General features: G+C 40.9%; 1 protein-coding gene across 10 annotated transcripts in view; it reads right to left on the bottom strand.

Annotated features, from left to right (window-relative positions):
- The window catches only part of Nup98-96 (nuclear pore complex protein Nup98-96), a 118,469-nt gene extending 100,334 nt beyond the window's left edge, over nucleotides 1-18,135 (bottom strand). Inside the window, exons 1-4 of one of the 10 annotated variants that reach the window (XM_070101478.1) lie at nucleotides 18,036-18,135; nucleotides 11,280-11,356; nucleotides 5,329-5,477; nucleotides 4,515-4,731 (exon numbers count right to left, since the gene is read on the bottom strand). In XM_070101478.1, the coding sequence (XP_069957579.1) occupies nucleotides 4,515-4,731; nucleotides 5,329-5,460 (349 nt within the window). In that variant the 5' untranslated portion in view covers nucleotides 5,461-5,477; nucleotides 11,280-11,356; nucleotides 18,036-18,135. Of the gene's footprint in view, nucleotides 1-4,514; nucleotides 4,732-5,328; nucleotides 5,478-11,279; nucleotides 11,357-16,710; nucleotides 16,845-17,318; nucleotides 17,694-17,738; nucleotides 17,889-17,973 lie in introns of those variants that run through there. The other 9 variants (XM_070101480.1, XM_070101485.1, XM_070101481.1 and 6 more) reach the window with 9 other exon arrangements.
- Nucleotides 18,136-20,447: the final 2,312 nt, after the last annotated feature.

The raw sequence follows: 20,447 nt of genomic DNA, 5'->3' as shown, positions 1-20,447 counted from the left end.
GCTATGTTGGTGAGCCTATGAGCAAATGTCAATTCCTGACATCAGTAGGGAGAGCTTATGATGTCCAGAGACCTGGCACGACAGTTATTGAATGAGTGACGATATATGTATTTCTTTCCTTGAGTTACCATACATTAGTGAGAAATAACTTGATTAAAAAATATTATATTATACAGCACAGATGAACCCCAAATTCAGTTCCTCTGTAAGCCATGTGTGTCATAAGAGGTGACTACAATACCAGGAGCAAGGGGCTAGTAACCCCTTCTCCTATATAAATTACTAAATGTATAAAAAAGGTACCTTTCGTCTTTCTTTTTTAGGTCACCCTGCCTCAATGCAATATGGCCAGTGTGTTGCAAGATTTTTTACTAAAGGTCATCTGAATTATTTTTTTTATTTTATTATCACACTGGCCGATTCCCACCAAGGCAGGGTGGCCCGAAAAAGAAAAACTTTCACCATCATTCACTCCATCACTGTCTTGCCAGAAGGGTGCTTTACACTACAGTTTTTAAACTGCAACATTAACACCCCTCCTTCAGAGTGCAGGCACTGTACTTCCCATCTCCAGGACTCAAGTCCGGCCTGCCGGTTTCCCTGAATCCCTTCATAAATGTTACTTTGCTCACACTCCAACAGCACGTCAAGTATTAAAAACCATTTGTCTCCATTCACTCCTATCAAACACGCTCCCGCATGCCTGCTGGAAGTCCAAGCCCCTCGCACACAAAACCTCCTTTACCCCCTCCCTCCAACCCTTCCTAGGCCGACCCCTACCCCGCCTTCCTTCCACTACAGACTGATACACTCTTGAAGTCATTCTGTTTCGCTCCATTCTCTCTACATGTCCGAACCACCTCAACAACCCTTCCTCAGCCCTCTGGACAACAGCTTTGGTAATCCCGCACCTCCTCCTAACTTCCAAACTACGAATTCTCTGCATTATATTCACACCACACATTGCCCTCAGACATGACATCTCCACTGCCTCCAGCCTTCTCCTCGCTGCAACATTCATCACCCACGCTTCACACCCATATAAGAGCGTTGGTAAAACTATACTCTCATACATTCCCCTCTTTGCCTCCAAGGACAAAGTTCTTTGTCTCCACAGACTCCTAAGTGCACCACTCACTCTTTTTCCCTCATCAATTCTATGATTCACCTCATCTTTCATAGACCCATCCGCTGACACGTCCACTCCCAAATATCTGAATACGTTCACCTCCTCCATACTCTCTCCCTCCAATCTGATATTCAATCTTTCATCACCTAATCTTTTTGTTATCCTCATAACCTTACTCTTTCCTGTATTCACCTTTAATTTTCTTCTTTTGCACACCCTACCAAATTCATCCACCAATCTCTGCAGCTTCTCTTCAGAATCTCCCAAGAGCACAGTGTCATCAGCAAAGAGCAGCTGTGACAACTCCCACTTTGTGTGTGATTCTTTATCTTTTAACTCCACGCCTCTTGCCAAGACCCTCGCATTTACTTCTCTTACAACCCCATCTATAAATATATTAAACAACCACGGTGACATCACACATCCTTGTCTAAGGCCTACTTTTACTGGGAAAAAATTTCCCTCTTTCCTACATACTCTAACTTGAGCCTCACTATCCTCGTAAAAACTCTTCACTGCTTTCAGTAACCTACCTCCTACACCATACACTTGCAACATCTGCCACATTGCCCCCCTATCCACCCTGTCATACGCCTTTTCCAAATCCATAAATGCCACAAAGACCTCTTTAGCCTTATCTAAATACTGTTCACTTATATGTTTCACTGTAAACACCTGGTCCACACACCCCCTACCTTTCCTAAAGCCTCCTTGTTCATCTGCTATCCTATTCTCCGTCTTACTCTTAATTCTTTCAATTATAACTCTACCATACACTTTACCAGGTACACTCAACAGACTTATCCCCCTATAATTTTTGCACTCTCTTTTATCCCCTTTGCCTTTATACAAAGGAACTATGCATGCTCTCTGCCAATCCCTAGGTATCTGAATACTTTCAAGTATTTAGAAGCTTCAAGTTATCCTCTTATTGTTTTTTGCCTTGGTATAATTGCTTTTTGCCAATGACACTGTTCTTTTGAGAGAATTGAAGAGAAACTGGAAAGATTAATAAACAAATTTAGCAGGGTATATAAAATAAGGAAATTAAATGAATATAGGAAAGAGTAAGGTGATGAGGGTAACAGAAAAATCTAGGCAATGAAAGCCTGAATATCAGACTGAAGGGAGTATGAAGTTAGTGTTTTTAGATATTTGAGAGTGGACTTGTCAGTGGATGGGTTTATGAAAGACAAGGTGAATCACAGGACTGACAAGGAAAAAAAGGTGAGTGGTGAACTGAGGCATCTGTTAAGACAAAGAACCTTATCCACAAAGGTAAAGAAAGGAATGTACCAGAGTATAGTGGTACCAACACTGTTATACCAGTGTGAAACCTGGGTGTTAAATGACACAGAGAGGAGGTGGCTAGAGGCAAAGATGATGTGGTTTTTTGAGGGCAATATGTGGTAAGAATATAATGCATAGAATTCAGAGCTTGGAGAAAAGAGGAAGGGATTGAGTTATCAAAAATATTATTCAGAGGGCAGAGGAGGGGCTGTTGAGATGGTCTGAACATTTAAAGAGGATAAAGCAAAACAGGATGACTAGGAGGGCAATAAATTCGCACTCCGTTCCTCCCAGAAAGGGCTGGGAGGAACGGAGTGAGGAAGGTTTTGAGTGCTAGTGGTTTGGATGTCCAACAGGCTTGCATGAGAATGCTTGATAGGAATGAGTGGAGAAAAGTGGTTTTAATGATTAGATGTGCTGTTGGGGTGCGAGCAAGGTAACATCTGTGAAGGAATTCAGGGAAACCAATTAACCAGACTTGAATCTTGGAGGAGGGAGGTACAGTGCCTGCACACTAAGGTGGGGTGAGATGTTACAATTCAGGGGGCCACCTGAACTGTGATACTAGTACGTTGCTGGCAAGACAGTAACTGAATGAATGAAGAGTGGGTTTTCCTCTTTTTTGGGTTACAGAGGACCTTCACTGCACGTATAAGTAGTCAAGCACCTCAGTTACTGAGAATGTTTGAAGTCCTTTGAGCTATACTCCTTGATAAGCAGGCAAGAAAGGTAAATCATAATTTGCACCTGGAAAACCCTAGAGGGACTGCTCCCTCTGCACACAGACATCACTCCCTATGAAAGCAAGACATCCCGTCAATGAAAAGGAAGGATGCTGAGAGAAAACAGCAAGCATCAGGGACTCAAGACTGTTCAACAGCCACCTATCATTCATAAAGGGGATTACCAATAGACCCCTATCTGTCTTTAAGAGGAAACTGGACAGATACCTAAAGTCAGTGCCTGACCAGTTAGGCTGTGGTTCATACATGGACTGCATGCAGCCGGCAGACACACACTGGATGATCAGACCCTGATCCAATGAGGCCTGGTAATGGACTGAGCCACATGGGGCACTGACCTCCAGAATTCCCTCCAGGTAGACCCTACCTCAGTGGGATGGGCAGTGTATTAAAAACAAAATACAGTAGACCATCATTTAACATTGTTTTGTCTTGCACGTTTCGGTTATAGTACAATTGAACAATTGCAGCAAATTTTTGTTTAACATGTCGTAAAATTAATTTAACACGGTTGTGGGAGAGAAAACATTTTTAGTGTGCGGTCACCCGCAAGGCGGGATGGACTACTGCCATCCCCCGCCAGCATCAGCCACCCCCACCACCTTCCCAGCCTTCAGCTCAGCTCATGTGTGTGTTGGATGAACCTGTGCCAGTAGCTCACTGTGTTTGTTTAGATACGTATGAATTGCCATATCTTGAATCTGCCAAGCAATTATGGCACCCAGTAGACATACAAGTGTTGCTGAAAGTTGCAAGAAAAGGTTTAAGCGTTTAAGTCTTAGAATTAACGAATAGAGATATTAGACAAGAGATAGCCTATAGCCGGAATGAAGCGTCATTTTGTACAGAAAAAAGAATGAGGTAAATATAAGTTTGTGTGATGACTGACTTGACTGACTGACTTGACTGACTGACTTGACTGACTGACTTGACTTGACTGACCTGACTGAATCACATACTGACTTGACTGATTTACCGACTTGACTGACTGACTGAATGATTTGACTGACTTATTGAATGACTTAGACTTTTTCACAATCATTGACAAACACCAGCACCCACAATTTAAGGTAAGAAATACTATTGTTTCTGTTGCATTTGTAGTCTTAAGCAGTAAAAACAACATATTACATCATGACAATGAAATACAATTACACATTCCTTTTATTTTTTTAAGATCTGGAGGTCTAAAAAAAAAGTTGTTTGGTTTTTTGGGGGATCCCAGGAACGTAACCCTATTTTCCCCATAAGTTCTTCAGTTTGTCTAACATGGTTTTGTCTAACACGGTGTTTTCAGGAACATAACTACTGTGTTAAACGATGGTCTACTGTATATAGAAGAATTAACATACCAGTGGCAGTAGGTTGTTGAGTCTGGCCAAAGAGTCCTCCAGTACTTGTGCCAAAACCAGTGCTAGGCTGACTAAAACTTGTTGATGTTTGCTGAGGTTGTTGTTGTCCAAACAATCCTCCTCCAGGTTGCTGTGTCTGAGTGCCAAACAATGATGTACCTGTAGAAGTGGCAGCCCCAAAAGGTGTCGTTGCTGCTCCAAAGCTTGTAGTTTGTTGCTGTGTGACAAAATAATTTATTAGAATAATAAATTAAATATTTCATAAGATTCAAAAAAGTATTCAAACAGCCTCAAGGAAAAATCCCAATGAAGTTTTTTTCTTGAAGCCTTCTTATTTCACAACCGTATTTACAAATCTATACTCCAACTTTTCTAGAGTAGATATGAGGCATGTAGCAGATTTTCATGTGAGCATACAAAAAAAAAATTGCCAAGAATTATTTCAACCAAATGAAACCAATCATCATCTGTCAAGATCTATTGCAACTTCCCCATCACTAGGAATCATAGAACACAAACTGCTGATGGCTTATGCAAAGTGTATCTATGAGAAATTGAGGTTAACCAGTGTAATATGTTTCTGTATGACAAGCATTAATACATATCCTGCCAATGAATAAAATTTAGTTTAAATTTTATACCTCAAAATTAAGATCACATTAAAATTCCAAATCCCATGTTAACAGCCTGAGTCAATACAGTACACTTCTATACCAATCCAATGTTCAATGTTCTTTCTAAATACTTTTAAATTTAACTTTCTGTAAAAGGGGTGAAAGGTTCAGTACATTAAATCTTTAATTGCAACCCTTACCGGATTTCCAAAAGCAGTACGCCCAAAGTTAGTTCCAAATCCCGTAGTACCAGTCGTGGTGTTGGGGGTTCCAAAGCCTGTGCCAAAGGTAGACGTGGTGCTACCAAATGGAGCACGTTGCTGCCCAAACATTGTTACTTTGCGGATGTCTGCAATGTTAAGATTAGATAAGATGAGATTTGCTTGGATTTTCAACCCAGAGGGTTAGGCAACAAGGAAAACCCAAGAAAGTCATTGCATCATCGAGGACTGTCTGTCTTATTTCCACTGGGGTCCTTCAATCTTGTCCCCCATGATGCAACCCACACAAGTCAACTAACACCCAGGTATCTACTTACTGTTAGGTGAACAGGGGCAGCAGGTGTAAGGAAGCTTGCCCAACTTTTTCATCCGGCCAGGGATTGAACCATGGACACTCAGTGTGTGAGGCAAGTGTGTTGCCTACCAAGCCATGTAACAAACACACCAACATTGTCTTAAGCTTAATGCTGTAGACAATTTATCAGTATATATTTATTTAAAACTGCTAAAATCTTGTCTGTCATATGAGTCATATTATTTTTATGGACCAAAATTCCTTACAGAAGCAACAAATTTAAAAACAAGCATTCTTCAAATGAATTTGAATTGTTTAACCCAAATGAATAACACTCAAGATTCTATACTAAGGGTACATACATACATGCATTTTTTTTTTTTTAACAAGTCGGCCGTCTCCCAAGGCAGGGTGACCCAAAAAGAAAGAAAATCCCCAAAAAGAAAATACTTTCATCATCATTCAACACTTTTACCTCACTCACACATAATCACTGTTTTTGCAGAGGTGCTCAGAACACAACAGTTTAGAAGCATGTATGTATAAAGATACACAACATATCCCTCCAAACTGCCAATATCCCAAACCCCTCCTTTAACCCCTTCAGGGTCCAAGGCCCATATCTGAAGTGGTGCCCCAGTGTCCAAGAATTTTAAAAAAAAAAATTTGTTATTTTTTCTTATGAAATGGCAGAGAATCTTTTTGTGAAGGTAATAAAACAAAAAGTACGAAATTTGATGGAAAATTGACGAAATTATGCTCTCGCGAATTTTGATGTGTCAGCGATATTTACGAATCGGCGATTTTGCCGACTTTGACTCCCATTTTAGGCCAATTACATTATTCCAGTCAACCAAATTCTTAGCTATTTCACTAGTATTACTTCTATTCTATCGATTGAGCACAAGAAATCGCCAAGTCAACTGTTTCAACTACAAATTAAAGTGATCAGAAATTGTTAATTTGGCCAATTTAACACAAAGTTCAAAATATTCCAATTTCAAAATAGGGTCCAGAATAAACAATGTAGGTATTTCTGGAACTAAACTAACATTTCCTCTGTTCATTAGTTACGTTTTGAGGCTTTACAAATAAATTCCATTTTGATTTTTTATTCACATAATGAATTTTTATTCACACCAAAAAATAGAAGATTTACTGTTATGCAATATTGTAATAATTGTATAAATATCATCACCATATTTGTGAATGCATATTAGACCCACCAGCTGTCGTGTATTAGACGTGTGAGGTCGTTTGTTTACTCTTGAATATCGGCAAAAATTTAACATTTCTGCTACTTTGAGCTCAGTTTCAAGCCATTTCCATTGCTAAAACCAATCAAAATCATCTCTGTTTCTGTAATATGTCTTCCATTCTATCAAATGAGACCAAGAAATCTCAAATAGAACTATAAAAAACATACGAAAAAACACTGCAAAGTCGCTGTTTTAATCAAAAAATCATGATTTCAGTTTTTTTCTCTCATTATACACAGCGTGCTGCAGGATCTGTTTTATGTGGTGCACACATTCCACATAGATGTATTCTCTCATATCTAGGCCCAAATGTACCACTCACAGTTTATCAGAGTGAGCTGAGCTCATGACGTAGATCTACGGTTTGGACCCTGAACGTAAAGCCGTAGATCTAAGGGACAGACCCTCAAAGGGTTAAAGGCACTGTACTTCCCATTTCCAGAACTCAAGTTCGGCTATATAAAAATAACCGGCTTCCCTGAATCCCTTCACTAAATATTACCCTGCTCACACTCCAACAGCTCATCAGGTCCCAAATACCATTCATCTCCACTCACCCCCATCTAACACGCTTCTAGGTATAAATAAATTCAGTGAGCCAGAAGAGACCAAAATAAAATACAAAACTAGTTTACAAGAAGGACATACAGGACCTGTAGAAACCTTAAGACATATTTGTCAAACTTAAATCAGAAAATAGAACAAATATCCATTAGTTCCTATGCTCATGCATTTTTCAAACATAATGTATAGCAATGAACTAAGCAATAAAGATCAGAAAAACAAACTATTTTCAAAATGGCAATAAATTTTAAGCTAACTTTTAACCTGAAGACATAAAATTTGGAATGACCATTCTAAAACTGTACCATCTCTTCATGCTCTGGTTCACTTTTGTATCCATGTGCAAAGTTGGCACATCAGTAACAGGACTAAAATATATGCGCTTTTAACCTAAACAAGTCTTTTATAGCTTTTAATCTGCTTTTAATTAACCCTTTGACTGTCGAGACCCCAAATCCTGAAGTGTCTCTGTGTCGCAAAATATTCGAAAAAAAAAAAAAAAAAAAAAATTTCTTATGAAATGATAGAGAATCTTTTCCCGATGGTAATAACACCAAAAATATGAATCTCAGAGAGATATATGCATTGGCGATTTCACCCACTTTGAGCCCTAGTTTCAGCCAATTCCATTGTTCCAGTCGACCAAATCATAGCCATTTCTTTAGAACTCCATTTGTTCTATCGACTGAGTACAAGAAACCTCCCATTTACAGATTTCAACTACCCAATAGTGGTCGGAAACTGGCAATTTGGCCAATTTCACGCAAATTAAAAAAGTTGCCAATTCAAAATAGGGTCCAGAATAAACAATGCAGACATTCCTGACACTAAAATACCATTTTCTCTGTTCATTAGTCATGTCTCCAGGCCCCTCTTATATTACTCTTGCTTTCTATTTTAAATTTTTATTCACACAAAACAATAGAAGATTTACTGTTATGCAGACTACTGCATTATTGTAATAACTGTATAAATAATGTCAACCCATTCGTGACTGCATATTAGACCGGCCAGTTGGACACGTATTGGACAGTGACGTCATTTGTTTACTTTTGAACATTGGCAAAAATCAAATATTTCCACTACTTTGAGGTCAATTTGAAGGTCCTTTTCATTGTGAAACCAATCAAAATCATCTCTTTTTCTGTCATATATCTTCCCTTCTATCAAATTAGACCAAGAAAACGAGAATACAATCATAAATACCGTACGAAAATACACCTCAAAGTCGGCGCTTTAATCCAAAAACACAGCAGTAGTTTTTTTTCTCATTATGCACTGTGCGCTACAGAATTTTTTATACTGCACACACTGACCACACAGACCCACTCTCTCACATGTTGGACTGCCAGCTTTCTCCCGCTTAATTTGAAGCCGCTAGAATTTTGGCGTATTAATATGTCAAAAACACGGGCACCTAAGACATATATATATATATATACACGACACTGACAGTCAAAGGGTTAAGTACTGTACAGGATTATCAAATTATTACAGAATTATCATACTGCATTCATAAAATGGGTAAACATTTTTCTAACCACTACATAAAAGAATGAATGTAACCATTCTTAACAGAAAAAAATTATTGGATTTTTCATTCAGATAAAAAAATAATTTAATCTTCTCAAAAGCCTGTCAATAAATAACACACCATTTTTTTTTTCAAAACACAATCTAAATTTAACAGCCATTATTTCCATGAAGACAACTACAGTGGACCCCCGGCATACGATATTAATCTGTTCCTGAGAGCTCATCGTATGCCGAAATTATTGTAAGGCGAATTAATTTTCCCCATAAGAAATAATGGAAATCAAATTAATCCGTGCAAGACACCACAAAGTATGAAAAAAAAAATTTTACCACATGAAATATTTATTTTAATACACACAAACTGACACCTTTATTGAAGATCTGATGATGATTGATGGGATGGGAGGAGGGGAGAGTGTGGAAGTTGTTAATGTTTAGAAGGGGAATCCCCTTCCATTAGGACTTTAGGTAGCACGTTCTTTTCCGGGGTTACTTCTCTTCTTCTTTTAATGCCACTAGGACCAGCTGACCGTGGTGCAGCAACAGCTGACTTTGGTGCAGCAGCAGCAGACCGTGGTGCAGCAACAGATGACGGTGGTGTAGTAGCAGCTGACTGTGGTGCAGTAGCAGCTGACTGTGGTGCAACAGCAGCTCACCGTGGTTCAGCAACAGCTGACTGGTGCAGCAACAGCTGACCATTGTGCAGCAATAGCTGAATGTTGTGCAGCAACAGATGATGGTGGTGTAGCAGCAGCTGACTGTGGTGCAGCAGCAGCTGACTGTGGTGCAGCAGCAGCTGACCATGGTGCAACAGCAGCTCACCGTGGTTCAGCAACAGCTGACTGGTGCAGCAACAGCTGACCGTGGTGCAGCAACAGTTGACGGTGGTGCAGCAGCAGCTGACTGGTGCAGCAACAGCTGACAGTGGTGCAGCAACAGCTGACCGTGGTACGATAGTACGTATTTCCCACCCTTTTTGCATATGATCGCTTAAGAGATGGTATCTCCTGCTATCTGTTTTTCGTTTATCCACACCAATAACAGTCTCTCAACATCGAGTACTTGCGATCTCTGTTTCAAAAACAAACTTGCACCTTTTGCAAAACCAGCTTCCCTGATTGCCGTTTTGTTGGTCACAATAGTAGCAATGGTTGATTGGAGTTTGGTATACAACATGGCCAGCTCCGAGACACGCACTCCACTTTTGTACTTAGCACTTATCTCTTTCTTCATTTCCATAGTAATTTTCACCTTTTTTACTGCACGGTTGGCACTAGAAGCTTTCTTGGGGCCCATGGTGACTTATTTTGCAGGTACAATCACTAAAAACGCTGTGATAATATGAAATGTACCGATTGTATGCGTGGATGCGACCGCACTGGCTGGCTTGTAAACACTGGCACGCACGGGGCAGCTGAGGACACACATGGGACGGGTCCCAGACGAATCTGTGTGGTGGGTTTTTTAACGTGTGGCGAGGCAAAATTTTTTGCATTAAAATGTATCGTATGCCAGATTTAACGTATGCCGATGCCATCGTATGCCAGGGGTCCACTGTAATTGTGTTGCTTTTCATTAACATTTAATTTTATATAGTAAGGACAATTCAAAATACAGCACCTTACTGGTTTTTATAAAATATGAAATTATAGAAATTGAATGCAGTCAGAAGATGGAGTTGATATAAACTTGCAACCTTCTAAGTGATGGCCAAAGCAAAAATGATTCTTCAGAACCAGCAACTTTTCATTTCCCAGAGGAAATTAAATACAGTATAATTTTTAAATGATTAATCAAAAACTGCAAGAAAATCCCTAAATAAGACCTACTAAAACCATTTAAAACTTTCCAAACAGTTATAAAACATCACAAAGCATTCTTTATTGAAGAAAAAATACACAAGGCATTAAGGCCGAATCTACCATATACTGCTGAGCTTTTCAACAGCTGCTGCCCACATTCTGATTAATCCTACTGCTTCAGACTAGTGCCCAAATATATAGAAAATTTCCTGTGTAGTTTTCAAGAGGAAGCTGTAAAATTCTCTCCAGGAATTGCCAAATTAACCAGGTAATGAAAGTTATGTGGGCCAGCAGGTTATCAACACCAACAGCTTAACTGAACAGGCCATTAACAAGAACACCTGGACTAAGGCTAATCTGAGAGGGCAAAAGAATCCTCATAACCAGTTACAGGTATGTGACAGGTATTGTATCTCTCTCTCTGTAAGCAATAGCAATCAGGGTGAGCAAGCAATAATAACAAGTAAGGCTTACTCTAAGTGTAGAATAAAGCTTCTTTGATGTATGATGAAAATCACTGAGCTGCCTGACAGGTTGTCAACAAAAAGAGTCTGAAAGTACAGTATGGATAAATTAATAGAAATGCTGACATGTACTTGTGAAAAGCTTAAAACTTTTTGACCAACTTCAATAATTTAAAAATACACTATGACTATATGTACGTGGACAATCACTGCTCTGTAACATAGTTATATAAGTAGTATAAAAAGTACTATATGAAAATGATTGGATTTATCAGACACAATATACTGTAAAATTATTAACAGTTATATGTTGATTATTGATAATTTGATATGCTACAGTTTAATATAATACCCAAATTTAATAATATACACATGCGTAATCCATGTGCATAGTATACACAGTATAAGTTACATATTGCATTTTCAATATCTATTACCACAGCTACATCCTTTGAAAAAACATAATAAAATTCCAAATTTATGAAAATTTTGTTAGGTTATGTAAAGTTACACTTGTTTGCAACACACCTACCTCTAAAAGAATTTTATTTACTTTACTGTAACGTTACTATTATATTAAGCATTGCATTTACAGCCTCTCCTCACTAACAACAGAGTTCCGCTCCTAATACCGCGTCGATAAACGAATTTGTCGATAAACGAGGAGCATACTATAATGGTAGCGAGTTTATGTCAACCATCTCTGATACTGCTTTAATGTCACCCTTGCATCAGTTATAATATTTTAAGTATATTTTTAAATGTTTACACAGTAGTGTATCGTATATTGTAATAAACAGAATAGAGGAAATCAGCTCTAATATACGTACATACATTATTTATCCCATCAATCCCGGCTGCCTTACCCCCTTTCATTTTACCTACTGCCTCACGAACTTCTCCCACACTCACAGCTGGCTCTTCCTCACTCCTACAAGATTTTGTTGAAAATAAGAAAAAGTTTTGGAGTGAGATTAACAAGTTAAGGAAGCCTAGAGAACAAATGGATTTGTCAGGTAAAAATAGGAGAGGAGAGTTATTAAATGGAGAGTTAGAGGTATTGGGAAGATGAAAGGAATATTTTGAGGAATTGTTAAATGTTGATGAAGATAGGGAAGCTGTGATTTCGTGTATAGGGCAAGGAGGAATAACATCTTGTAGGAGTGAGGAAGAGCCAGTTGTGAGTGTGGGGGAAGTTCGTGAGGCAGTAGGTAAAATGAAAGGGGGTAAGGCAGCCGGGATTGATGGGATAAAGATAGAAATGTTAAAAGCAGGTGGGGATATAGTTTTGGAGTGGTTGGTGCAATTATTTAATAAATGTATGGAAGAGGGTAAGGTGCCTAGGGATTGGCAGAGAGCATGCATAGTTCCTTTGTATAAAGGCAAAGGGGACAAAAGAGAGTGCAAAAATTATAGGGGGATAAGTCTGTTGAGTATACCTGGTAAAGTGTATGGTAGAGTTATTATTGAAAGAATTAAGAGTAAGACGGAGAATAGGATAGCAGATGAACAAGGAGGCTTTAGGAAAGGTAGGGGGTGTGTGGACCAGGTGTTTACAGTGAAACATATAAGTGAACAGTATTTAGATAAGGCTAAAGAGGTCTTTGTGGCATTTATGGATTTGGAAAAGGCGTATGACAGGGTGGATAGGGGGGCAATGTGGCAGATGTTGCAGGTGTATGGTGTAGGAGGTAGGTTACTGAAAGCAGTGAAGAGATTTTACGAGGATAGTGAGGCTCAAGTTAGAGTATGTAGGAAAGAGGGAAATTATTTCCCAGTAAAAGTAGGCCTTAGACAAGGATGTGTGATGTCACCATGGTTGTTTAATATATTTATAGATGGGGTTGTAAGAGAAGTAAATGCGAGGGTCTTGGCAAGAGGCGTGGAGTTAAAAGATAAAGAATCACACAAAGTGGGAGTTGTCACAGTTGCTCTTCGCTGATGACACTGTGCTCTTGGGAGATTCTGAAGAGAAGTTGCAGAGATTGGTGGATGAATTTGGTAAGATGTGCAAAAGAAGAAAATTAAAAGTGAATACAGGAAAGAGTAAGGTTATGAGGATAACAAAAAGATTAGGTGATGAAAGATTGGATATCAGATTGGAGGGAGAGAGTATAGAGGAGGTGAATGTATTCAGATATTTGGGAGTGGACGTGTCAGCGGATGGGTCTATGAAAGATGAGGTGAATCATAGAATTGATGAGGGGAAAAGGGTGAGCGGTGCACTTAGGAGTCTGCGGAGACAAAGAACTTTGTCCTTGGAGGCAAAGAGGGAAATGTATGAGAGTACAGTTCTACCAACGCTCTTATATGGGTGTGAAGCATGGGTGATGAATGTTGCAGCGAGGAGAAGGCTGGAGGCAGTGGAGATGTCATGTCTGAGGGCAATGTGTGGTGTGAATATAATGCAGAGAATTCATAGTTTGGAAGTTAGGAGGAGGTGCAGGATTACCAAAACTGTTGTCCAGAGGGCTGAGGAAGGGTTGTTGAGGTGGTTCGGACATGTAGAGGGAATGGAGCGAAACAGAGTGACTTCAAGAGTGTATCAGTCTGTAGTGGAAGGAAGGCGGGGTAGGGGTCGGCCTAGGAAAGGTTGGAGGGAGGGGGTAAAGGAGGTTTTGTGTGCGAGGGGCTTGGACTTCCAGCAGGCATGCGTGAGCGTGTTTGATAAGAGTGAATGGAGACAAATGGTTTTTAATACTTGACGTGCTGTTGGAGTGTGAGCAAAGTAACATTTATGAAGGGGTTCAGGGAAACCAGCAGGCCGGACTTGAGTCCTGGAGATGGGAAGTACAGTGCCTGCACTCTGAAGGAGGGGTGTTAATGTTGCAGTTTAAAAACTGTAGTGTAAAGCACCCTTCTGGCAAGACAGTGATGGAGTGAATGATGGTGAAAGTTTTTCTTTTTCGGGCCACCCTGCCTTGGTGGGAATTAGCCAGTGTGATAATAAAAAAAATACATTATTTAGGTATGTATACTGGTCAGACAGCCCGTTGTAAGTCCGAGTCGTCGGTACACGAGTACGTCGCTAAGTGAGGAGAGGCTGTATTTTAATCCACATTTGATCTGTACTTTAAAACATTAGTTAAGTCAAACATCTAAGTTGCTGGTGTTAGAACCAGTGATAATATCAGTACTCTAATAGCAGTAACAAATGCAAATAAAAATGCAAGAAATTTATAGATTAGTTAAGACGTTCAGCGCAATTGAAAAGTCCCAGGTTCAACTGCCAAGCAAGGCACATGGGCAAGCATCCTAATATCTGCTGCCTCTGTTCATCTAGCAACTGCATATAAATACTATGGTATTAGTCGACTGCTGTGGCTTAAACTGGGTTAAAGTTGTAATGAAAATGGAAACTGTAATAATAAAAATATTACCAATCTGAAGCAATAATAATAATATCTTTATTTCTACAAGTACATGTACAAGGTATACAGGCATAGCTCACATTAATGACATACAGTGGTACCTTGACTTACGAGTTTAATTCATTCTATGACCAAGCTCGTAACTCAATTTGCTCGACTATCAAATCAATTTTCCTCACTGAAATTAACTGGAATGCCATTAATCCATTCCAGACCCCCCAAAAAACCACCCTAATCTTTTTGTTATGGGCTTTTAATTAAGAACCACCTTCATTACTCCACACACCACCCTCACTACTCCACCTACCATTTTCACTACTCCAACCACCACCTTCACTACTCCACCCACCACCATCTCTACTCTACCCACCACCTTCAGTACTCCACCCACCACCCTCACTACTCCACCCACCATTATCTCTACTCCACCCACCACTATCACTACTCATCCACCACTATCACTACTCGTCGACCACTATCACTACTCCACCCACCACCATCACTACTCCACCCACTGAAGGAACCTCCGTGAGGCAGGTAAATATCATGGAGGCCTTCCTTAATGTTTCTGGAGAAACTCTGAGTGTTGAAATGGAGGTTACCTCTTCCCCGAATTTATATGAGAATCAAACAAGGGACGAGGTGCCTCGCTACAATCTGGGATTAGTGTGGGAGTATTATCCTTCCAGTTATGTCTTGGAAGAGCATTTGGGATGGGACGAAGTACCTGACATTCCTCTGGGTACAGAGTTGGATTTGACTTCAGATACGCCGCCAATTAGTGGCGGCATATCTGAAGCTTGCTCGTAACACAGATTTTGGCTTGCAACTCAAAGCAAAAAATCGACTGAGCAACAGCTCGTAACTCAGAAAACTCGCAAGTTGGGGCACTCGTAAGTCAAGGTACCAGTGTACTACTATATTGAAAGCTGCTTGTTATGCAAAGCATTTCAGGCAAATTAGATCAGTTTTGTCCCTTGTTATGCTCTGCATAACAAGGGGCCCTTCTATATCTATTTCTACAAGTACATGTACAAGGTATACAGGCCTAGCTGACACCAATGACATATTACTACAGTATATAGAAAGACCATGGTTATGCAGAGCATTTTGGGTAAATTAGGTCAATTTTGTCCAAGGATGTGACCCACACCAGTCGACTAACACCCAGGTACCCATTTTACCAATGGGTGAACAGGGACAATAGGTGTAAGGAAACACGCCCAACATTTCCACCCCTGCCGGGTATCTATCCACGGACCCTCAGCGTGTGAAGCAAGAACTTTAACTACCAGGCCACAGGCCACCCTTATACAAATATTTAAGTACTGACTCATGAAATAGTATGACACGATTGCAAACAAACCATACCACGGGCGGGAATAGAACTTGCAGTCAGAGTCATCTAACCTGTTCCTTGAAAGTTAAGACACATGTGCAACATCTGGATATCTTTATTGTAGACGTTTCGCCATCCAGTGGCTTTATCAATACAGAATCTTGGTTCAGAGGACATCTACAAGACCTTCTTCACGGCTGCTGCAACTAACCCATCTCTTTGGGAAGGACCTACTTCCACTGGGGAATCCCGCCTACCAGTGACTGCCCTCGTCTGCTGCCCGTCCCTTCCACTGACGCCTATATAAACGTCAGTCTTCTTGCCTTTGCTCCAGATTCTCCTCCACCACGATGCTGTGAACACTAACTCCAAGGCCGAGGGACTGATTACCTCATCTTTTGTATATAGTTCTACTGTCTTCCTATTATGTCCTAGAATCTGTATTGATAAAGCCACTGGATGGCGAAACGTCTACAATAAAGATATCCAGATGTTGCACATGTGTCTTAACTTTCATATTGTCGGTATTTTATACCTTTCTTACATAACCTGTTCCTTGCAAGGGGTATTCCTTGATGCCAACGAAGAGCGCTTGATCCAAGGAATTGGAACTATCTTCCCATTTCTTGAATCATCTTATTACCAACCATTCATCAGGCACTGCATGAACACTATGAGTTTAGGGCTTCACTGTCTATATAATGAAAAAAGATTTTGTTTGGATTACTAACCCTGGATAACTAAGTTTGTGCATCATCAGAGTCCTTTAACCTTCTCCCTAGATTAAGATAAGATTTGTTGAGATTTTTAACTGCGAAGGGTTAGCCACCCAGGATAACCCAAGAATGTCAGCATCATCGAGGACTGAAAATAAAAGGTATAAAATACCGACACAATGGAAACAAACACATTTACAGTTTAATGTGATCCTTTATTGACAAGGTTTCGCCCACACAGTGGGCTTTTTCAAGTCACACACAGATCTACCTTCCACCCCAGGTAGATCTGTGTGTGACTTGAAAAAGCCCACTGTGTGGGCGAAACGTTGTCAATAAAGGATCACATTAAACTGCATATGCGTTTATGTTTCCATCATCGAGGACTGTTTTATTTCCATTGTGATCCTTCAATCTTGTTTCCCAGGATGCCACCCACACCAGTCCACTAACACCCAGGTACCTACTTACTGCTAGGTGAACAAGGATAGCAGGTGTAAGGAAACATGCTGCTTCTCTTCACTCAGCAGTAAGCAGATACTTATAATTATTATTACAAGTAATTATCATAATGTGCTTATAAACTAGGATATAACAAAAATTCTAGTTACTAGTTACAATACCTGTCCAAACTTTCAAAACTATTTGTCCTTATTTCTTGCTAGGCCAAACTATGAGAATATGAACACACAAAATAAAGTTTTAAGCTTAAGCTGCACCCCTAAGACAAGACTCAAGCTTGAGCTTGTGCGTAATATAATATCAGACTGTTAGCTTTGCCCAAAGACTAAGCTTTTCGAGTCCAAAGTATAAAGACTAAGCTTCTTGTGTCTCAAGACTAAGCTTCTTGTCTAAAGACGAAGCTTTTTGTGTTTAAAGACTAAGCTTCTCGAGTCTAAAGACTAAGCTTCTTGAGCATAGATTATGAGACGTGGTTGTGGTGGTGTCAGCAGCAGCAGGTGTAGTGAGCTGCTCACACCTCTCCCTCATAATGTTTATCAACAAGGTTGATCAATGTGGTGCAACACACTACTCAAGCTCACACCAGCTTACACCAGCTTACACCAGCTCAAAGATTACACCACAGGGTAATTCCCCAGGGATGACTCAGGGCAGGAGAACGCCACAACAGTGCCACAGGACCTACAGTTCCTCCAGTACACAGATAAACCACCAAACTTAGTGTAAACAATATATATATAAAAAAAATATACACTAGTGCGCGCCATTTCGAAAAAATCCCCCCCAACCTCTCATAATATTGCTTTTCCTTCTCACTTTCGAGTGTTTCTGCCTCCACTGGCCTCCTCACGATATTATTTCACACCTTCCTCGCTCACCGGTAGATGAAAGACGTTAAAAAGCGGTGAAATAAGCGTTAAATGTGGGTAATATTGTGGAGGAGGCGTGTGTGGCTCAAGCTGCTACGACCAACAAGACATCCACAACCATATTTTCTCTTTATTTATATCTTATTTTACAATAATTATACACTTATTCTTCCTTTAGTGCACTGATACGCATGTCTAAATTACTCACTGCAATATTAAAATATTAATAATAATAATAATATGTTATAATAAATATGTGGAAGACTTGGGAATTGTTATTTATGGGCGAAACTTGGTGAAAGACATGAAATATGATTTGAAAACTCCCTCAGTCTTCCACCCTCTATAACAGTAGTAAGAACATAATATAAAGCTAACGATGAGGTACGATAAAGCTGATGAAGCAGGGAGAGAGTGGAGCTTGTAGCGACCAGTGAAGAGGCGGGCCCAGGAGCTGTGACTCGACCCCTGCCAGTAGCATGGTCTAGTAGGCCTGCTGTTGCAGTGTTCCTTCTTTAGTATGTTCTTATGTCAATAGGTGAGTACATAAGAACGAAGGAGCACCGCAGCAGACCTACTAGGCAGGTCCAAGTCACCTACTGGCCTAAGCTAGTCAGGTCCAAGTCACCTACTGGCCTAAGCTAGTCAGGTCCAAGTCACCTACTGGCCCATGCTAGTCAGGTCCAAGTCACCTACTGGCCCATGCTAGTCAGGTCCAAGTCACCTACTGGCCCATGCTAGTCAGGTCCAAGTCACCTACTGGCCTAAGCTAGTCAGGTCCAAGTCACCTACTGGCCTAAGCTAGTCAGGTCCAAGTCACCTACTGGCCTAAGCTAGTCAGGTCCAAGTCACCTACTGGCCCATGCTAGTCAGGTCCAAGTCACCTACTGGCCCATGCTAGTCAGGTCCAAGTCACCTACTGGCCCATGCTAGTCAGGTCCAAGTCACCTACTGGCCTAAGCTAGTCAGGTCCAAGTCACCTACTGGCCTAAGCTAATCAGGTCCAAGTCACCTACTGGCCTAGTCAGGTCCAAGTCACTTACTGGCCTAAACTAGTCAGGTCCAAGTCACCTACTGGCCTAAGCTAGTCAGGTTCAGGTCACCTACTTGCCTAAGCTAGTCAGGTCCAAGTCACCTACTGGCCTAAGCTAGTCAGGTCCAAGTCACCTACTGGCCTAAACTAGTCAGGTCCAAGTCACTTACTGGCCTAAACTAGTCAGGTCCAAGTCACCTACTGGCCTAAGCTAGTCAGGTCCAGGTCACCTACTGGCCTAAGCTAGTCAGGTCCAAGTCACCTACTGGCCCATGCTAGGCAGGTCCAAGTCACCTTCTGGCCTAATCTAGTCAGGACCATAGGTGTAACCTATTAGCCCATGCTAGGCAGGCCCAGGCCACCTCGCCCATGCTAGGCAGGTTCAAGTCACCTACTGCCCTTAGTTAGTCAGGTCCAAGTGATCCATTGGCCTAAGCTAGTCAGGTCTAAGTCACCTACTGGCCTAGTCACCTACTGGCCCATGCTAGGCAGGTCCAAGTTACCTACTGGCCTAAGCTAGTTAGGTCCAAGTCACCTACTGATCTAATCTAGTCAGGTCCATAGGTGTCACCTACTAGCCCATGCTAGGCAGGCCCAGGTCACCTCGCCCATGCTAGGCAGGTTCAAGTCACCTACTGACCCATGCTAGGCAGGCTCAAGTCACCTACTGCCCTTAGCTTGTCAGGTCCAAGTCATCTACTGGCCTAAGCTAGTCAGATCTAAGTCACCTACTGACCTAATTTAGTCAGGTCCATAGGTGTCACCTACTAGCCCACGCTAGACAGGCCCAGGTCACCTCGTCCATGCTAGGCAGGTTCAAGTCACCTACTGTCCATAGCTAGTCAGGTCCAAGTCATCTACTGGCCTAACCTAGTCAGGTCCAAGTCGCCTACTGGCCCATGCTAGGCAGGTTCAAGTCACCTACTTCCCATAGCTAGTCAGGCCCAAGTCATCTACTGGCCTAACCTAGTCAGGTCCAAGTCGCCTACTGGCCCATGCTAGGCAGGCTCAAGTCACCTACTGTTCTTAGCTGTTCAGGTCCAAGTCACATCCACTTAAGAAGGAAGGAGGAATGCAACAGACCTACCAGTCCAAGCCATCATGTAACTAAGAAACTCTTTAGATACAGGTACATATAAGTACAATTATCATACACAGTAACTTATGGGTAAATTACCTACGATACCCCCCCCCCCAAAAAAAAAAAAAAAAGTCGAACAAAGTGATTTTCCATTGGGAAATGTGATATTCGGTTGTGGCAACTTTTCGCTCTCCAGAAGCCTTGTCAACCCAATACAAAGGACACAGAGGGTATATATTGTTGATGTCAGGAGGTGAAACAACTTATGACGTTTCGTCTAAGTTGTCACAGTTTATGGTGTCCCGTA

This window comes from Cherax quadricarinatus, chromosome 77 (assembly GCF_038502225.1).
Source record: "Cherax quadricarinatus isolate ZL_2023a chromosome 77, ASM3850222v1, whole genome shotgun sequence".
In the NCBI taxonomy this organism is placed as follows: domain Eukaryota; kingdom Metazoa; phylum Arthropoda; class Malacostraca; order Decapoda; family Parastacidae; genus Cherax; species Cherax quadricarinatus.
Note: the sequence above shows the minus strand (reverse complement) of the source record. Positions and strands in the feature narration are given on the sequence as shown.